Source organism: Microcaecilia unicolor, chromosome 2 (genome assembly GCF_901765095.1).
Source record: "Microcaecilia unicolor chromosome 2, aMicUni1.1, whole genome shotgun sequence".
Lineage (NCBI taxonomy): Eukaryota > Metazoa > Chordata > Amphibia > Gymnophiona > Siphonopidae > Microcaecilia > Microcaecilia unicolor.
In genome coordinates, this window is record NC_044032.1 from 482,486,029 (window position 1) to 482,502,924 (window position 16,896).

Genomic DNA, 16,896 nt, shown 5'->3' on the forward strand with positions numbered 1-16,896 from the left:
TGAAAACTGGGTTACTTCAGGTTGGGCTACCTTTTTTTTCTGAGGTACCCATGTAAATGTGTTAGATATCTAATAAGTATGTTGTCTTTGAACCATTTCATCTTTCTGCTTTCCTGGCAGCAAAACGTGCAGCAGGAAACCAAGTTGATCCTCCTGCTGCTAGCTCCTCTTAAGTGATTGTTTGTATTCCCACTTCACGTATCATATAGTTGCTTGTGTTTGTAGATTTATTTTCTTTGCTCCTGTTGGATTCTTGGATTCATGATTTGTAGGCTTTATTGAAATTTGATTTAATAAAAATTATGATGGTACAAATGTATGTTATGTGATTGTTAATCACTTTTCTCTACAAGTGTTCTTGCTTGGTTGGAAATTAAAAAATTTGATAATTTTTTTTTTAATGTTAGTTTCATACCAAGACTATTGAGAGTAAGGAATATAGGGGTTAAAACAGCAGTCTGAGTGCCAGAAATCAAATGTACTGATGCTCCTTTAACCTTGAGCAAATTGCATCATCCTGCATTACCTTGGGTGCAAACTTAATATTGTAAACTCTCTAGGATCTGAAAAATAGCTATTGCACTTGAACTACCAATGAAAAATCCTGAGCTAAATCTAAATGAAAATATGTTTCTCTAGATGCATTTTTATCTATATAATAGCCCAGGACAGCAGATGGTTGAGCTGTCATTTGAGCTTGCATCAGGGGGCATATTGGAAAAAGGTGAGAGCCATGCGTATTGTAATGAAGTTGCTAATGTGTCAGTTTTTAGTGCGGACCAGAGCAGAAGCCTACATAAGAGTTTGTGATTTGTCAGGCACAAAAGCACCATGTTCCTGCTGTTTTGATATTGTTTTGTTGTTGTTGTTTATTATAGTAAGTGATTATTTTTATTGGCCATTGACTTTTATTCAGAAAATATTTTGGATTTCTGATCTAGGGCCCCTTGTACAAAGGCGCATTAACGTTATTAGTGCACACTAAAAATGAGTGTGCGCTAAATACTAGAGATGCCCATATATTCCTATGGGTGTATCTAACGTTTAGCACGTGCTAAAAGGCCCCCTTAGGGCCTGATTTTGTAACTTATATGGGAAGTCTTTTTTTTTTTTTTTTTTTAATGTGCCTATTTCATGCCTGTGAGTCTTAACATAATAGTTTCCCAGATCTGGCCCCAGTAGCATACAAATGCTAACGCACAAATTTATATCTGCTCTGAAGAAGGTGTAAATGTGTGTGTGCTTTTAAGTGCATAGATGGACGTATTTTATATAATGTGTGTACGTCGCAACCCCACCCAAACTATGCCCTTGGATATTTCCTGTGTGCAGACTTCATAAAACTAGGCCTGTGCTTTCCATTCATATAATTCACTTGCTTATACAGTTGTGCAGTTTGAGAAAAGCCTTTTTCTCCATGCAAACAGGCTTTGCACATGGAAAAAGCTTTTAAATTTTACCTTATGCACACACGCATCATGCCTCTGAATATTTAGAGATTTATTAAGCTGCTGTTTGCAGGTCTTTTGTTGGGCTGTTCAGCATTGGAGTATTGAGTATCCCTATGTCTTTGGTAAGTGCCTGGAGCCAAAGCCAACAGATCATGATATACTACAATTGAAATGGGAGAGTCTGGACTGAAGAATGCTATAGTGCTAAAGCAGGTTATCATGCACATGTGTTGGGTTTATCCCAGGACTGGTAAAATGATGAAAGTAAATGGGAATAAGGTCTGAATGGAAGTACTTAACTAGAAAATTAAAATGACTTTATTTAGAACTAGTAAAAAAGGCCCGTTTCTGACACAAATGAAACGGGCGCTAGCAAGGTTTTCCTCATTTTGCTGTTGCCTGTGAGGTGCGATGCCCCCCTCCCGGCGCCATCCCACCCACGGCGATGCAGCCGGCCACAGCCATCCGACCCACCGTGCCCATCGCACCCACCTTCGCGTTGGTTTGTCGGCGGGGGACCCGGAACCCCGCCACCACAAGTCCTGTGTGCTGACTACGGCGTCATCTTTGGCGTTGGTAGCTGTGCAGGGCGGAGTTCTGTGCGTCTGACGTCATGCACGTGCAGGACATCAGACGCACAGAAGCCCTGCCTCCACAGGCTAGGAACGCCGAAGATGACGCCGTAGTGAGCAGACAGGGCTTGTGCTGGCGGGGTTTCGGGTCCCCCACCGGCAAAGCAACGCGAAGGTGGGTGTCTCAGGAGGGGGTTGTTGCGGGGGGGTGTTGGAGGTCCTTGTTTTCAGCTGCAGCTTTGGGGGGGGGGGGGTGTACGAATCTGTGGGCAGGGCTTGTATTTTTTGAGGTTTGGTGCGCGGGGAGGGGGGTGGTGTTTGATGTGGGAACAGCTTGAATGTTTTGAGGTTTGGTGCACGGGGGGGGGGGGGGGCTGTTGGATGTGGGAACAGTGGTCTCTGGAGTTATTTGCACTCCGGAGCTTTGGAGGTGCGTCCCCTTTCCGCGGGTGGGTTGGCTCCGCGTGTTTCCCTACTCCTCTTCCCCCAGCGTGGGTGCGAACCGTTTGTTTAGTTGATTTTTTTTTTCCTGCCCTCGACGTCATGACGTTTGATGCGAGGGCGGGGCACGGGTCAGTGGGGTGGCTTCACCACCATGAATCCACGAACCGTTCTGGGAGACTGACTGACTTCAGTGACGTCAGTGTCCTCAGAACGTTGAGGTTGCGTTTTATTATAGTAGATATCTGTTGCATATATTTTATTAGCTATAGTTTCCTGTTACTCTTCTGTTCACTAAGAGCTTGCAAATAGTCTCCCATGATAGTTGATCATTTGCTGCAAACTGCAAGAAAAAGGAACATGCTGCTAAACTTTAATATAAAACGTGATGCTTCTCTATTGTGTCAGTATGAATATTAATCCTTGACTGCAAATTACAGCCAATGTTATAAAGAGGATGGAACGTCAAAGAACCCAGACTGTCCTGTGTGCAGCAAATCCCTGAACAAGTTAGCTCAACCTCTTCCAATGGCCCACTGTGCTAACTCAAGGCTAGTGTGCAAAATTTCTGGTGACGTAATGAATGAAAATAATCCACCAATGATGTTACCAAATGGATATGTATATGGATACAATGTAAGTGTTGTAGATAATGGAACAGATTCTAAAATTGTTACTTAGAAGGGCAGCAGGATATTTGTTCATCGCTTTATATACTGAAGCCAGTATTCAAACAAATATCATAATAAAACATGATAGGTCCAAAGATAGAGAAAGAAGAAAGTAAAAGAGAGACTGAAGTCATGCATTTCATTCATCAGAGAGCTTATCATGAGAGCCCTCTGTAGCTCTGCAGTTCCCAAATGAGGGTTCGCAGAGATGAAAAACAAAGACAGTTGTGGCACCCCATAGCCTCAAAGTAAAGCAGCAGGTCCATTTTTCATACAACCATGTGCTGGAGACTGAACAGCACAGGCCTGTCTGCTCAGCTTTGCTGCTTGTGTTGGAGCATGTTCCCCAGCTCCCCACTGCAATTTGGTAAGGCTAAGCACTGTTTCTTCATGCTACCTCCACTGCCTGTGCTTCTGTGTATAATAACTTACAACTGCCTGCTACCGCTGCTCCTGGGGTTTACTTATAGGTCCTGCCACTGCCCCCAAGAGCCACCTCACCAGACACCTCATTACTGTACTGGTGGGGAAGGAGTTGAAATCGGTGAGGATAAGGGTGTCAGAAATTGAGAAGGTGAGTGTGAAAGGGGGGTGTAATGGGAGGCATGAGCCTGGTCAGAGTGGTGAGTCTGAGGGGGAGGGGTGTGATTGAGTGGTGAGGGTATAGGCACACTTCCCCTAGTCATTCGGCCCCCTAGCATACACACACACACACTTTGCCCAGTAGCTCAACCCTTTTACCTACACAGGTAAGACAACAATGGGAGAGGCTGAATGTCAGAGGAGGAGGCAACAAAAATAAGACAGGGTAACCCTGGATGGGAGGAAAGAGTTGATAGGGAATGCATGAATGAGTCAAGGGAAAACATGACAGGAGGAGTCTGGTGGATAATAGAGGAGGGATTAGTGAGGGAAGAGGAATAGTAATTGTCTATAGGGAGAAAGTGGGAGCAGGAGGAAGTATGAGCCTGCAGGGAGAAAAGAGCAAGGAGAAAGAAAGGATGATCAAGGTAATTGACGGGTGAGTGAATCTGGCTGAGATGAGAGAAGCAGTGAACTATTCTAGGGTAAAGGTGAGGACAGGTGAGTTGATTAAGCCTGGATTGTAATAGAAAAGGGATGGAGCTGGAGGGTTGGAATGAATGGATGAGTCTCAGGAGGGCAAATAGGTGATTGGAGAATAAGCCCGTTGAAGTGGTGATTGAGATAGTTGGAATGAACCTGAGAGAATGAACTCAGAGTGGGGAGTGGCTGAGTTAGAGAAAACCTGAGGCTGTGGTGGGCAAAAGGGCATTGTAAGCTCTTTGAGCAGGGACTGTCTTGCTTCTATGTTTGTGCAGCGCTGCGTATGCCTTGTAGCGCTATAGAAATGCTAAATAGTAGTAGTAGTAAAAGGGCAGAGGAAGTGGTAGAGAGGACACAGAAGAGAAGGGAGCGTGAGAGGGGAGAAAGGAAAAGAGAAAATTGAAGCCAGACAGAAGAGAAAGGTGAAGCTAGCAGGAAGAAGAAAATGGGGGTATCTCATAGTCGTCTCCTCCTGCTCAGTTAGGGTTTCAAATGATAGGGGGTGGGGAGGGATACCAGGGAAAATATTTTTTGTGAGAAAATTTTCAAAATGTGAATAACTAAAGTATTTATAAGTGTTACTTTTTTTTTCCTTCATGACCCACAAATATATTGCAGATATATGTAGCATTATATGCAGTACTTTAAAGATAATTAAATATGAAGCTTTGGAGACAAAAGTGGGATAGAATAAAACACCTTTTTCCTCATCCCCCTGTTCCCAGGATCTCTGTTGAAAATACCTAATTTCCAGCAGCTTCGTGATCTGTGGCTGTATCTTCCCTTACAATTGGGAATTTGAATAAAGCCATTTTGGTTTGATAACTTCAGGGTTCCCCCCTCCTATTTTGTACTTATATTTACTAGACCCACCTAGTATATTGATTTCTTTCTACAGACTAGTACTCATCAGAAGATAGGTGGTCGGGGGGGGGGGGAGAGTTTAAACATAATATATGGTGGTATGTATGTAGCGCTATAGAAATGCTAGATAGTAGTAGTAGTAGATATAAATATATGATGTTCAAGGCAGTCTCCCAAGGCTGTGTTGCAGGATCTGTTAAAATATGTTTCCCAAAGATGAGCAAGTTCACCATGGGGCTCATTTTCAAAGCACTTAGCCTTCCAAAGTTCCATAGGTTTTTATGGAACTTTGGAAGGCTAAGTGCTTTGAAATATACCTCCATTTCACATAATCACACATGGAGCCAAACTGAACATAATTTCCAGAGTTTTCTGATGGAGACTGGGGACTAGACTTAATGAAAGGTGTTACCACACATATTAAGGAGCTTTATTTATCACATGTCCCATTTTGAGTAGTGAGACCTATTTACTAATAATGTGACTATCTCTGGGAAACTGTGACCAAAATAACAGATCCAAAATGTTAAGAATAGCAAATTTTTAATGTCACGGGTCCATAAGCAGTCTGAAAAAGTTAATGCTTGAACATATATAATTTTTTTTTATTCACATACAATGATGGGGTTTGGACTGTTGTATTTCAAATTGCTAGAGATAGTTACACATGTATTAATTGTGTTAGAATGTGCAGCCTAATGCACTTAAGTGTAAATCTAGCCCTACCTCTTTATTGCTTGGGTTTTATTGAGAGACTGTTATCAGAATTCTGTCCTAAGGCACCACACTTCCATGAGTTTGAAGGTTTTAAGGACTTTCAGTTGAGACAATTGGAAGGGAAGGGGGATTGGAAGGTAAGATAGAAGAAGTAGAATGGAAGCTAAGGGATTTGTACAGGGGGGGAGGTAGGAGAGGAGATACGGGGCAAGGGAGGCCCTGGGCAGGCTGAAGCGTCAGACGGAAACGGTCTTAGCCTGCCAAGTGGCAAAATTGACGGGTCATAGTCAAGGAAAGTGGTAGGGGACAGGGCTGTGTTTTCAGAATATGAAAAATCAATTGTGACTTGTTGAGAAAGGGAGATTTGTTTGTTGTAGAAGTTGCATTTAGATGTGCAAATGGTATGATGATACTCCTTATAGTTGCTTTGAAAGAGCATAGTTGGAAGAGGAGCCTGACTTGCACCATTTACGGGTCGCTGCTCGAAGATGAGTACGAAAGAGCCAAAGAGCGGAGGAAAACCAAGAGGCGGCCCAGTGACGAGGCATGGATTTAGTGACTAAGGGGGCATGTTGATTAAGAATGGAAGATGGAGCATGGTTGGATTGACTCACACTTTGTTGTAGATGGAGGGGGGCGGGAGAGACATGAGACAGACTGCAAGATGGAAGAAATGGTGTCTTCAAAGCGATGTCGACAGGAAACAGGGGGGGGGGGGTAGGATAGGGGTGGAGGGGAAAGGGAAGTGAAAAGGTGAGCCCTTTACCTTGTAAATGTATTTGAAAGCCTCTAACAGATAGTTGTTTCTGAAATGTATGATGTATGTACACCCGTTTTGATATAGGAGTCTTATTTAGCGATATCCCACGTTCCAGTTTACCAGTGACATGATACCCTGTTTTCCAGTCTGTTTGTGTATCCTTGTGTTAAAACCTTTGTATGTCTACTATGTTGCATCTGTGGTTATCCATGCACAGTACATCCATCTTTTTGTTGCTTTGAAATACCTATGCATCTCTAGTTATAACGGTTGTTATAGTTAGGAATGCTGTAGTTGTCTTCTGGCCACTATGTATGATTTGATCTTTCACTATATAGTATTTGATTTTTTAAAATATTATATATGCATTTTAAACTTTGGTTTACTCTTCAGGATCTCTGGTTTGATTTGATTTTTTTTTGTTATATTGAGCTGCTTTTCAACTACTATATATTATTTGTTATTTCAGTATTAGTCATGTTTATATGACGTGTTTCTAGTCTGTGTTTTTTATTATTTATATTTTGTTTGATAGTCTCTTGGTTTAGTTATATTATGATACTTTGTCATTTGTCAAAAAAATTTTTATATCTGATTTTACATGTTAGGTTTTGTGTATATATATATATATATATATATATATATATATATATATATATATATAAAAGTTGTTGGTGAGGCCCCACCTGGAGTATTGTGTTCAGTTTTGGAGGCCTTATCTTGCTAAGGATGTAAAAAGAATTGAAGCGGTGCAAAGAAAAGCTACAAAAATGGTATGGGATTTGCGTTACAAGACGTATGAGGAGAGATTTGCTGGCCTGAACATGTACAGTGGTGGAAATAAGTATTTGATCCCTTGCTGATTTTGTAAGTTTGCCCACTGACAAAGACATGAGCAGCCCATAATTGAAGGGTAGGTTATTGGTAACAGTGAGAGATAGCACATCACAAATTAAATCCGGAAAATCACATTGTGGAAAGTATATGAATTTATTTGCATTCTGCAGAGGGAAATAAGTATTTGATCCCCCACCAACCAGTAAGAGATCTGGCCCCTACAGACCAGGTAGATGCTCCAAATCAACTCGTTACCTGCATGACAGACAGCTGTCGGCAATGGTCACCTGTATGAAAGACACCTGTCCACAGACTCAGTGAATCAGTCAGACTCTAACCTCTACAAAATGGCCAAGAGCAAGGAGCTGTCTAAGGATGTCAGGGACAAGATCATACACCTGCACAAGGCTGGAATGGGCTACAAAACCATCAGTAAGACGCTGGGCGAGAAGGAGAAAACTGTTGGTGCCATAGTAAGAAAATGGAAGAAGTACAAAATGACTGTCAATCGACAAAGATCTGGGGCTCCACGCAAAATCTCACCTCGTGGGGTATCCTTGATCATGAGGAAGGTTAGAAATCAGCCTACAACTACAAGGGGGGAACTTGTCAATGATCTCAAGGCAGCTGGGACCACTGTCACCACGAAAACCATTGGTAACACATTACGACATAACGGATTGCAATCCTGCAGTGCCCGCAAGGTCCCCCTGCTCCGGAAGGCACATGTGACGGCCCGTCTGAAGTTTGCCAGTGAACACCTGGATGATGCCGAGAGTGATTGGGAGAAGGTGCTGTGGTCAGATGAGACAAAAATTGAGCTCTTTGGCATGAACTCAACTCGCCGTGTTTGGAGGAAGAGAAATGCTGCCTATGACCCAAAGAACACCGTCCCCACTGTCAAGCATGGAGGTGGAAATGTTATGTTTTGGGGGTGTTTCTCTGCTAAGGGCACAGGACTACTTCACCGCATCAATGGGAGAATGGATGGGGCCATGTACCGTACAATTCTGAGTGACAACCTCCTTCCCTCCGCCAGGGCCTTAAAAATGGGTCGTGGCTGGGTCTTCCAGCACGACAATGACCCAAAACATACAGCCAAGGCAACAAAGGAGTGGCTCAGGAAGAAGCACATTAGGGTCATGGAATGGCCTAGCCAGTCACCAGACCTTAATCCCATTGAAAACTTATGGAGGGAGCTGAAGCTGCGAGTTGCCAAGCGACAGCCCAGAACTCTTAATGATTTAGAGATGATCTGCAAAGAGGAGTGGACCAAAATTCCTCCTGACATGTGTGCAAACCTCATCATCAACTACAGAAGACGTCTGACCGCTGTGCTTGCCAACAAGGGTTTTGCCACCAAGTATTAGGTCTTGTTTGCCAGAGGGATTAAATACTTATTTCCCTCTGCAGAATGCAAATAAATTCATATACTTTCCACAATGTGATTTTCCGGATTTAATTTGTGATGTGCTATCTCTCACTGTTACCAATAACCTACCCTTCAATTATGGGCTGCTCATGTCTTTGTCAGTGGGCAAACTTACAAAATCAGCAAGGGATCAAATACTTATTTCCACCACTGTATACCCTGGAGGAATACAGACGTTCAGATATTTGAAAGGTATTAATCTGCAAACGAACCTTTTCCAGAGATGGGAAGGTGGTAGAACGAGAGGACATGAAATGATATTGAAGTGGGGCAGACTCGACAAAAATGTCAGGAAGTATTTTTTCACGGAGAGAGTGGTGGATACTTCGAATACGCACCCGTGGGAGGTGGTGGAGATGAAAACGGTAACAGAATTCAAACATGCGTGGGATAAACATAAAGGAATCCTGTTCAGAAGGAATGGATCCTCAGAAGCTTAGCGGAGATTGGGCAGCGGGGCTAGTTCTCGGCAGACTTCTATGGTCTATGCCCTGAAAATGGCAGATACAAATCAACGTCAGGTATACACATAAAGTAGCACATATGAGTTTATCTTGTTGGGCAGACTGACTATGTTACTATTATTTTTATATATATATATATATATATATATATATATATATATATATATATATATAATTTATTTTTGTAATTATTATTTTACTTAAATATTGTTTCATATGTTTTTAGACTCTTGAGGCAGTCCTATGGCCGAAACACAGATCTGTGTCGAGTCTGTAATAAAGTTTGACTTGCTCAAAAAAAAAACATAGCTGAACGCTTTGCAATTTCTCTGGATATTAGCAAGGATTCCTTTGAAATGCCCACTGCAGCTAATTGGGAAGTATTGTGTAGCCCAGAGAAATGTAGCTCTCTGCCCTATCCAGGAGTATAAACAGTAGAGTGTCCTAATCTGAACCCAGATATGGTAACAGTGTCACTGGGGAGGTTGAAGGGGGTGACACTGCTGTATCACTCTCTGTGTAGTAGCTTCAATCTCAGCAAGAATGAGTCAGGAAGCAAAATTGTCAGTATTACTGCTAGGGAGTTTTGAATTATCAAGCTTCAGTAGAGTCTCGGCAGTGAGTACGGGGGAAAATGTGGTTGGAGAGACTTCCTTAGGGACATTGCAGGAAGGTTCTATAATAACCCTAGAAACACTATAAACTGCCATAATCTTAAAGGAAAAGTCATTAGGTCAGATTGCGTAGCTACTGGGTGTAACAGCTGATTTGAGAAGCAAATGTTTCACATGTGAGCAGTGTCTTTTTTTTTGGAGAGAGAACCTGTTAAATATTTACCAGCACATCACTGGGTCTACCTAAGCAGTCAAAATATGTGGACTTGGGTTATTCATTGTAGAGTGTTAGAACTGCCTACTTAGTAAGAAAGGACAGTGTACTGACAGGCTGTCATGTGGACACCTTGAAAGTGGTCCTTGGATTAGGACAAACTCTTCTTCCAGTGGAGCACAGTTGAGGTAGATTTTTTTCCATTACGCCCCATAGATCAATCCAAAGACGAGTCGGTTATGTCCCTTTACCAGCAGGTGGAGATAAAGAGAACAGCAGAGCTCTGCCTTAAAGGATACTGTGCATTAGCCTCACTTTCATTATTCTCCCTATCTCCACAGGTGGATGGACATATCCTGTGCAGCTCTTAGGGTGGTGCTTGCTCCTGGACTGTTCCCTCAGGTCTAGTTGAGCTTGGGTGGTCTTAGCTTTCTTCCTGCCTGTTGGGGTTACACCTAATGGGGCCAGGTCCCTCCTCCCCCCCCCCCCTTCACCACTGTTGACCAGCCTCTCTGGTTCCAGTCTGGCTATGCTTGTCCATTCACCTTGGAAATTTGCTCTCCTGCCTGTTAAAAAAAAAAAAAAAGACCAGGGTTGCTGCAGAGCAAAGTTTGCCAGTGAATGTCTGGGTGTGTTGGGCGCTAGCTCTTCTGTCACCCCTGGGTTCTTCCTCAGGACCAGCAGAGGGGACATAGGGGTCTTTGGTGGGCTCCTTGTCCACCGGTTAGCGGCTATGTTGCGCCTTTGGTTCAATTTTCAGGACAGTGGCCATCTGCTGCCTACAAAAAAAAAAATAGAGGGTGCGGATCAGTGAGTTCTGAGTCTCCCTGCCTGTCAGACCCGTGCCCCACTTTGCAGTGCTCAATTGCTCCAGCAGCACGAGTTCCAATCCTCCATGCTGGTCTGACTCCTCCGTTACTGCAGCATTCAGTTGCTTCGACAGCAGTGTGTTAGCACAGGTGTTGACAGCATGTTTGGGAACAGAGCTTTCCTAGAGAAGTGGCTGATTGGCATTTCTCCCCCTTCCTCACTAGCAGTGATGCGAGTATTTTCTTTCTTTGCCTTTGGTTTAAAAAGAAAACAAAAAAAAGCGAGACTCTGTAGTGAGTCATGCCCCGTGGTTCTTGCTACGCTGGTGTCTGCTGGGGTTACAGAGTTCTGGCGCACAAGCCCTGGGTCTGTACCCTCAGTTGGCTGTGTTGGAGGAAGTGGAGGCTTCAGCTGGTGCCGATGACTGATGAGGTGGGAAGCCATCTGTATCTTCAGCCTGATTTTGATCTTCAGTCAACAGGATAGTTTTTGCATATTTGGGGATTTTTCTTCCCTAATTTTGACTTCTATGGAATTTTTTTGTTGGGGTTGTCGATTTGCTGCTTAGCTAATTCTCTTAGGCAGGAAACCGCTTTGGCAGTGGCCATTACAATTTTATTTCTGTGCCTTGCATGCTTTAGCTAGCATCGTGTGAGCTTTTTGCTCTTTGCGCTAAAAACAAAACAAAACAGAAAAACAGAGCACCTACTTGCAGGACCTTTCCAGAGTCTGCCTGCAGTTTCTGTATTGCCTGAAGCAGTAGCAGGCTGTGGGCTTTGCATTACCTACTTCAAGGCAGCACTTTGTGGTAATGGGAACAGCTCTTTAGCCTAGCATTGTCTCTTGCTTACCTCCAGTGTTGGGCCGTCTTTCTATCATGCAGGTTTGCTGTTTTCTGCATTCTGCTTCATGCATGGTCAGGTTTTCCCTGGCTAGTGTCAGAGGGGGTTATTTGCTCCTCGTTGACTCCTGGAGGACTAGCTTTCCTGGTCACCATTGACACTTTATTTTAGCAATCCGGATGGGTTCTGAATATCAGGACATTTGCATTGAGTTTACAGTGGCTAAATTAATGTTTTTCTCATAAGTACATAAGTATTGCCATACTGGGAAAGACCAAAGGTCCATCAAGCCCAGCATCCTGTTTCCAACAGTGGCCAATCCAGGTCACAAATACCTGGCAAGATCCCAAAAAAGTACAAAACATTTTATACTGCTTATCCCAGAAATAGTGGATTTTTTCCAAGTCCATTTAATAATGGTCTATGGACTTTTTCTTTAGGAAACTGTCCAAACCTTTTTTAAACTCCACTAAGCTAACCTCCTTTACCACATTCTCTGGCAACAAACTCCAGAGTTTAATTTACATGTTGAGTGAAGAAACATTTTCTCTGATTCGTTTTAAATTTACTACATTGTACCTTCATCGCATGCCCCCTAGTCCTAGTATTTTTGGAAAGCGTAAACAGACGCTTCACATCTACCTGTTCCACTCCGCTCATTATTTTATAGACCTCATATCTCCCCTCAGCCACCTTTTCTCCAAGCTGAAGAGCCCTAGCCGCTTTAGCCTTTCCTCATAGGGAAGTCATCCCCCGTTATCATTTTCATCGCCATTCTCTCTACGGCCATGCCGGTTGCTGACTTCCTCCGGTGCACATTCCACTGTAGTCTTTCCTAGTACTGAGTGATCTTGCACCCTTTCTGCATAACAATACCATCTGCAGGTTCTTTAGTCTGATTGTTCCTGGTCTGTAAGGGTGTGTCTTCCTATTGATGTGTCAAATCTCAGGTACAGGATGATTCTTTTTCTTTAACCCTAATTGCAATTTTTTTCCCTTGGTAATTGCTTCTTCTTGCAGTCCCGTGAGCTGCACATCCGTACTCTTTAGCCTACTGAGTGCCCTGAAGCAACCAAAGTCTTCTTTTGCAGTGTTACCTTTGCTTGTGGGGCAGGTCCTTTGGATTTCAGCTCCCCTTACGTTTTTCTCCAGAGACAGCTATCCTTGGCTTTGTGCATTGGCAGGGCTTCCAGGACTAGCATTTGGTCTCTTTACATTGCAGCTTATTTTTGTCCCTGGTAGCATTTTGACTCTCTAGTGGACTGTCTCTTCTCGTGTCGGGTATGTCTCCTTGAGGGCTGGATATTTGTCATGTCAGATTACTACTACTACTACTACTTAACATTTCTAGAGCGCTACTAGGGTTACACAGCGCTGTACAGATTAACAAAAAAGGACAGTCCCTGCTCAAAGGAGCTTACAATCTAATGGGTGAAATGTCAAGTTGGGGCAGTCTAGATTTCCTGAAAAAGAGGTATGGTGGTTAGGTGCCGAAGGCGACATTGAAGAGGTGGGCTTTGAGCAAGGCTTTGAAGATGGGCAGGGAGGGTGCCTGGCGTATGGGCTCAGGGAGTTTATTCCAGGCATGGGGTGAGGCGAGGCAGAAAGGGCGGAGCCTGGAGTTGGCGGTGGTGGAGAAGGGTACTGAAAGGAGGGATTTGTCTTGAGAATGGAGGTTCCAGGTAGGAATGTAGGGGGAGATGAGGGTAGAGAGGTAAGGAGGGGCTGTAGATCGAGTGCATTTGTAGGTTAATAGGAGAAGCTTAAACTGTATGCAGTACCTGATCGGAAGCCAGTGAAGTGACTTGAGGAGAGGGGTGATATGAGTGTACCGGTCCAGGCGGAAGATAAGACGTGCAGCAGAGTTCTGAAAGGACTGAAGGGGGGATAGATGGCAAAGTGGGAGGCCAGTGAGGAGAAGGTTGCAGTAGTCAAGGCGAGAGGTAATGAGAGAGTGGATGAGAGTTCGGGTGGTGTGCTCAGAGAGGAAAGGGCGAATTTTGCTGATGTTATAGAGGAAGAAGCGACAGGTTTTGGCTATCTGCTGGATATGCGCAGAGAAGGAGGAGTCGAAGATGACTCCGAGGTTACGGGCAGATGAGACGGGGACGATGAGGGTGTTATCAACTGAGATAGCGAGTGGAGGGAGAGGAGAAGTGGGTTTGGGAGGGAAGACAATAAGTTCGGTCTTGGTCATGTTCAGTTTCAAGTGGCGGTTGGACAAGCAGGCCGCATTGTCGGATAAGCAGACCGATACTTTAGCCTGGGTTTCTGCAGTGATGTCTGGTGTGGAGAGATAAAGCTGGGTGTCATCAGTATAAAGATGATATTGGAAGCCATGAGAGGAGATTAGGGAGCCCAGGGAGGAGGTGTAGATTGAAAAAAGAAGGGGTCCAAGGACAAATCCCTGAGGAACTCCAACAGAGAGCGGGATGGGGGTGGAGGAAGAACCATGAGAATGTACTCTGAAGGTACGGTGGGAGAGATAAGAGGAGAACCAGGAGAGGACAGAGCCCTGGAACCCAAATGAGGACAGTGTGGCGAGAAGTAAGTTGTGATTGGCAGTGTCAAAAGCGGCGGATAGGTCGAGGAGGATGAGGATGGAGTAGTGACCTTTGGATTTGGCAAGGAACAGGTCATTACAGACTTTAGATAGTGCCGTTTCCGTCGAGTGTAGGGGGCGAAAGCCGGATTGAAGCTTCTAGCTTCTTTCTGGATGATCTGCCATCCTGTCTCTGAGTTGCCATCATATGTTCGTTCAGAATGGACATCATGTCCTCTGGCAGGACTGCCATCCAGTCTCTCATAGGGCAGCCAAGTTGCTTCTTTACAGGGCTAACATACTGTAGGTCATTCTGTTCCTCTGCATGTTTGACTCATCTCCTTACTAAGTCTGAGTAGCCTAGTGATCAGTACAGTGGACTGTCATCCATGAGACCCAGGTTCAGTTCCCACTCCAGCTGTATTTGTCCTGCCTGACATCCGGTCTTTGACAACACTGACATCTGGTTTATTCCATGGCTGGCAGGTTTCTTCCTGGGGTGTCATTTGCTACGTTTATGGACCTAACATTTGGCAAGCCCTTTAAAATACTGTTCCATTCTGGCATGGCAGCCCTGTCTTTAGGTCTGCCATTTGGATCTCAGGTGGGTAGACTTATGTTCCCTTGAGGAGATACCAGGGTTCCTTTTGGGGCTAACATCTTGCCTTTTGTTTTACAGGGCTTGTGTTTTCCTTCTTTATAGGCCTGGCGTTCTTCTCCAGAGGAACATTTTTCTCTTGCCCAGTCTGGCCTTTTTTTTCTCTTACTCAGACTGGAGTCTGGTTCTCGGTCTGGAACGGGCATCTGGCCTTTTTAGGCAGGATAGCATCCTTTGTGGTCGCAGGATACTCTTTGCTATCAGGCTATGTGCCTTAGAGGCACAACATGTCTTTTTATGGTATGGCAATCTTTCCCTTTCCATCTTTTCTTATCTCTAGGACCTTGCTATGTCAGTGTCACAGAGTGGACACGTCATCTGGCACATTCTTCTTTTTTGGATTGCCCTTTGAACGCGGGTAAAGCTACTGGAGACCATATCTTGTACAATGTTATCTATGGGAGTTCTACCCCTTTTATTTGACTCCACTTTGGATGCCCTGTCTACCTCTGCCTGGAGATAACTGTCTTTCTCTGACCCACCTGCTGGTGGCGTTCTCTGACCCACCTGCTGGTGGTGGTCTCAGCTGCATGGGGTGTGCCGCTTTCTTCTCTGTACTGCCTGCTAGTAGTCGATGGCATTCTTCACCAGTTTTTGGATACTGTGTCCTCTCCTCCATGCTCAGATCAACCAGTTTGCTTGTGACCACTGAGCCAGGGGTGGGTGATATCAATATCTACCTCTTTTAGGGGGTTGGGCTTCAGGATTTCCTACCCTGAGGTCTTTTACCCTATATTAAGTACTCTAGCTCATTCGGGGCTTTTGTTTATTTCCAAGGTGTGCAGGCTAGGCAGGATGGTGGTTTTGCAGACCCTGGGCTGAGAATATCCAGCTGGTGTCTGGAAATGCACCTCCGTAACTCTTTTCCCTTGTGGGGAACCTTGAGTTTTTCTATATTTTATCTTGACCCCTTTCTGGGTATTTCTGGAAACAAATTGAACTGGAATTTTTCTCCAGCCTTAATAATGCAAAACCAGAGGTCATTGCTCTGTCCCAATATCCAATCTCTACCTCTCACAGCCTGGATTTTGAAGTGGATGGGTACTAATCAGTTTGGTGGTGTTGTCCTCCTCCCCTGACCCCACCACCCCCAAATGAGTTTCAAGTCCTAGAAATGGACCACAGGAGGTTTTAGGGTTTGACAGGAGGATGTTTGCCAATTGGAGAGAAAAGAGCCATAGATTTCTTGTCTTGTACAAAAACTTCTTAAATACCACATTCATCAGAGTCTGGCCTCAGAACCACATCCATCAGGGTTTAGTTCAGTAGGGTTAGTGCTAATCACGTTCATCTTCATGAAACCTTATTTCTGTACAACCTTTAATTGCTGAAATGCAGGACTTCAGGGGCAACGGAAGACATTTTGTGTTGGAAGGGCGAAACAAACCAATTTTTGCCTCTGCTCCCAAGTTTTCTAGTTGTTGGTGTTGTGTGTAGTAATATTGGTGGAGCTATTGCCCCAATAGTGCACCCCATTCCACTTCCTCTGCAGGCTTTGTTTTCAATTGAAGCTTTCTGCAGTAGATTTCAGAAAACAAAATAGTGTAATTTACACTCAGTGAATAAGTTGTTTTGAAATTATGTACTGTTGTAATCTAATACTGATGTGGGATATTGCATTTTGATGATGATCACTTCAGCCCATAGTATCTGTGAATTCCATTCCTGAGTGACTTAATCCACCTTTACTCCTGGGGGAATTCTATGCACAATATTTAAAAATTCTGCAAAAGACTTCACACATTATTTGTAACTTATATAAAATGTCCCTGTTAATAAGGTCTGGCTTCTTCCCCCCCAACCCCCAGGCATGAAATATCACCACCACAGCAGTTTCCCTCCTCAAGTTCTACCTTCTCTTTTTCTCTTAGCTTGTATCTCTTCCCCTCCACTGGTAAGTTCAACCCCCAGCTTTCTCTGCCCCTTTTCCTTGGATGCATAA

General features: G+C 44.1%; 1 protein-coding gene across 1 annotated transcript in view; it reads left to right on the plus strand.

Annotated features, from left to right (window-relative positions):
• Positions 1 to 16,896, plus strand: part of MAEA (macrophage erythroblast attacher) — a 290,076-nt gene that overhangs the window by 262,143 nt on the left and 11,037 nt on the right. Inside the window, exon 14 of the mRNA XM_030192178.1 lies at positions 2,905 to 3,100. Within this exon, the coding sequence (XP_030048038.1) occupies positions 2,905 to 3,100 (196 nt within the window). The remainder of the gene's footprint in view (positions 1 to 2,904; positions 3,101 to 16,896) is intronic.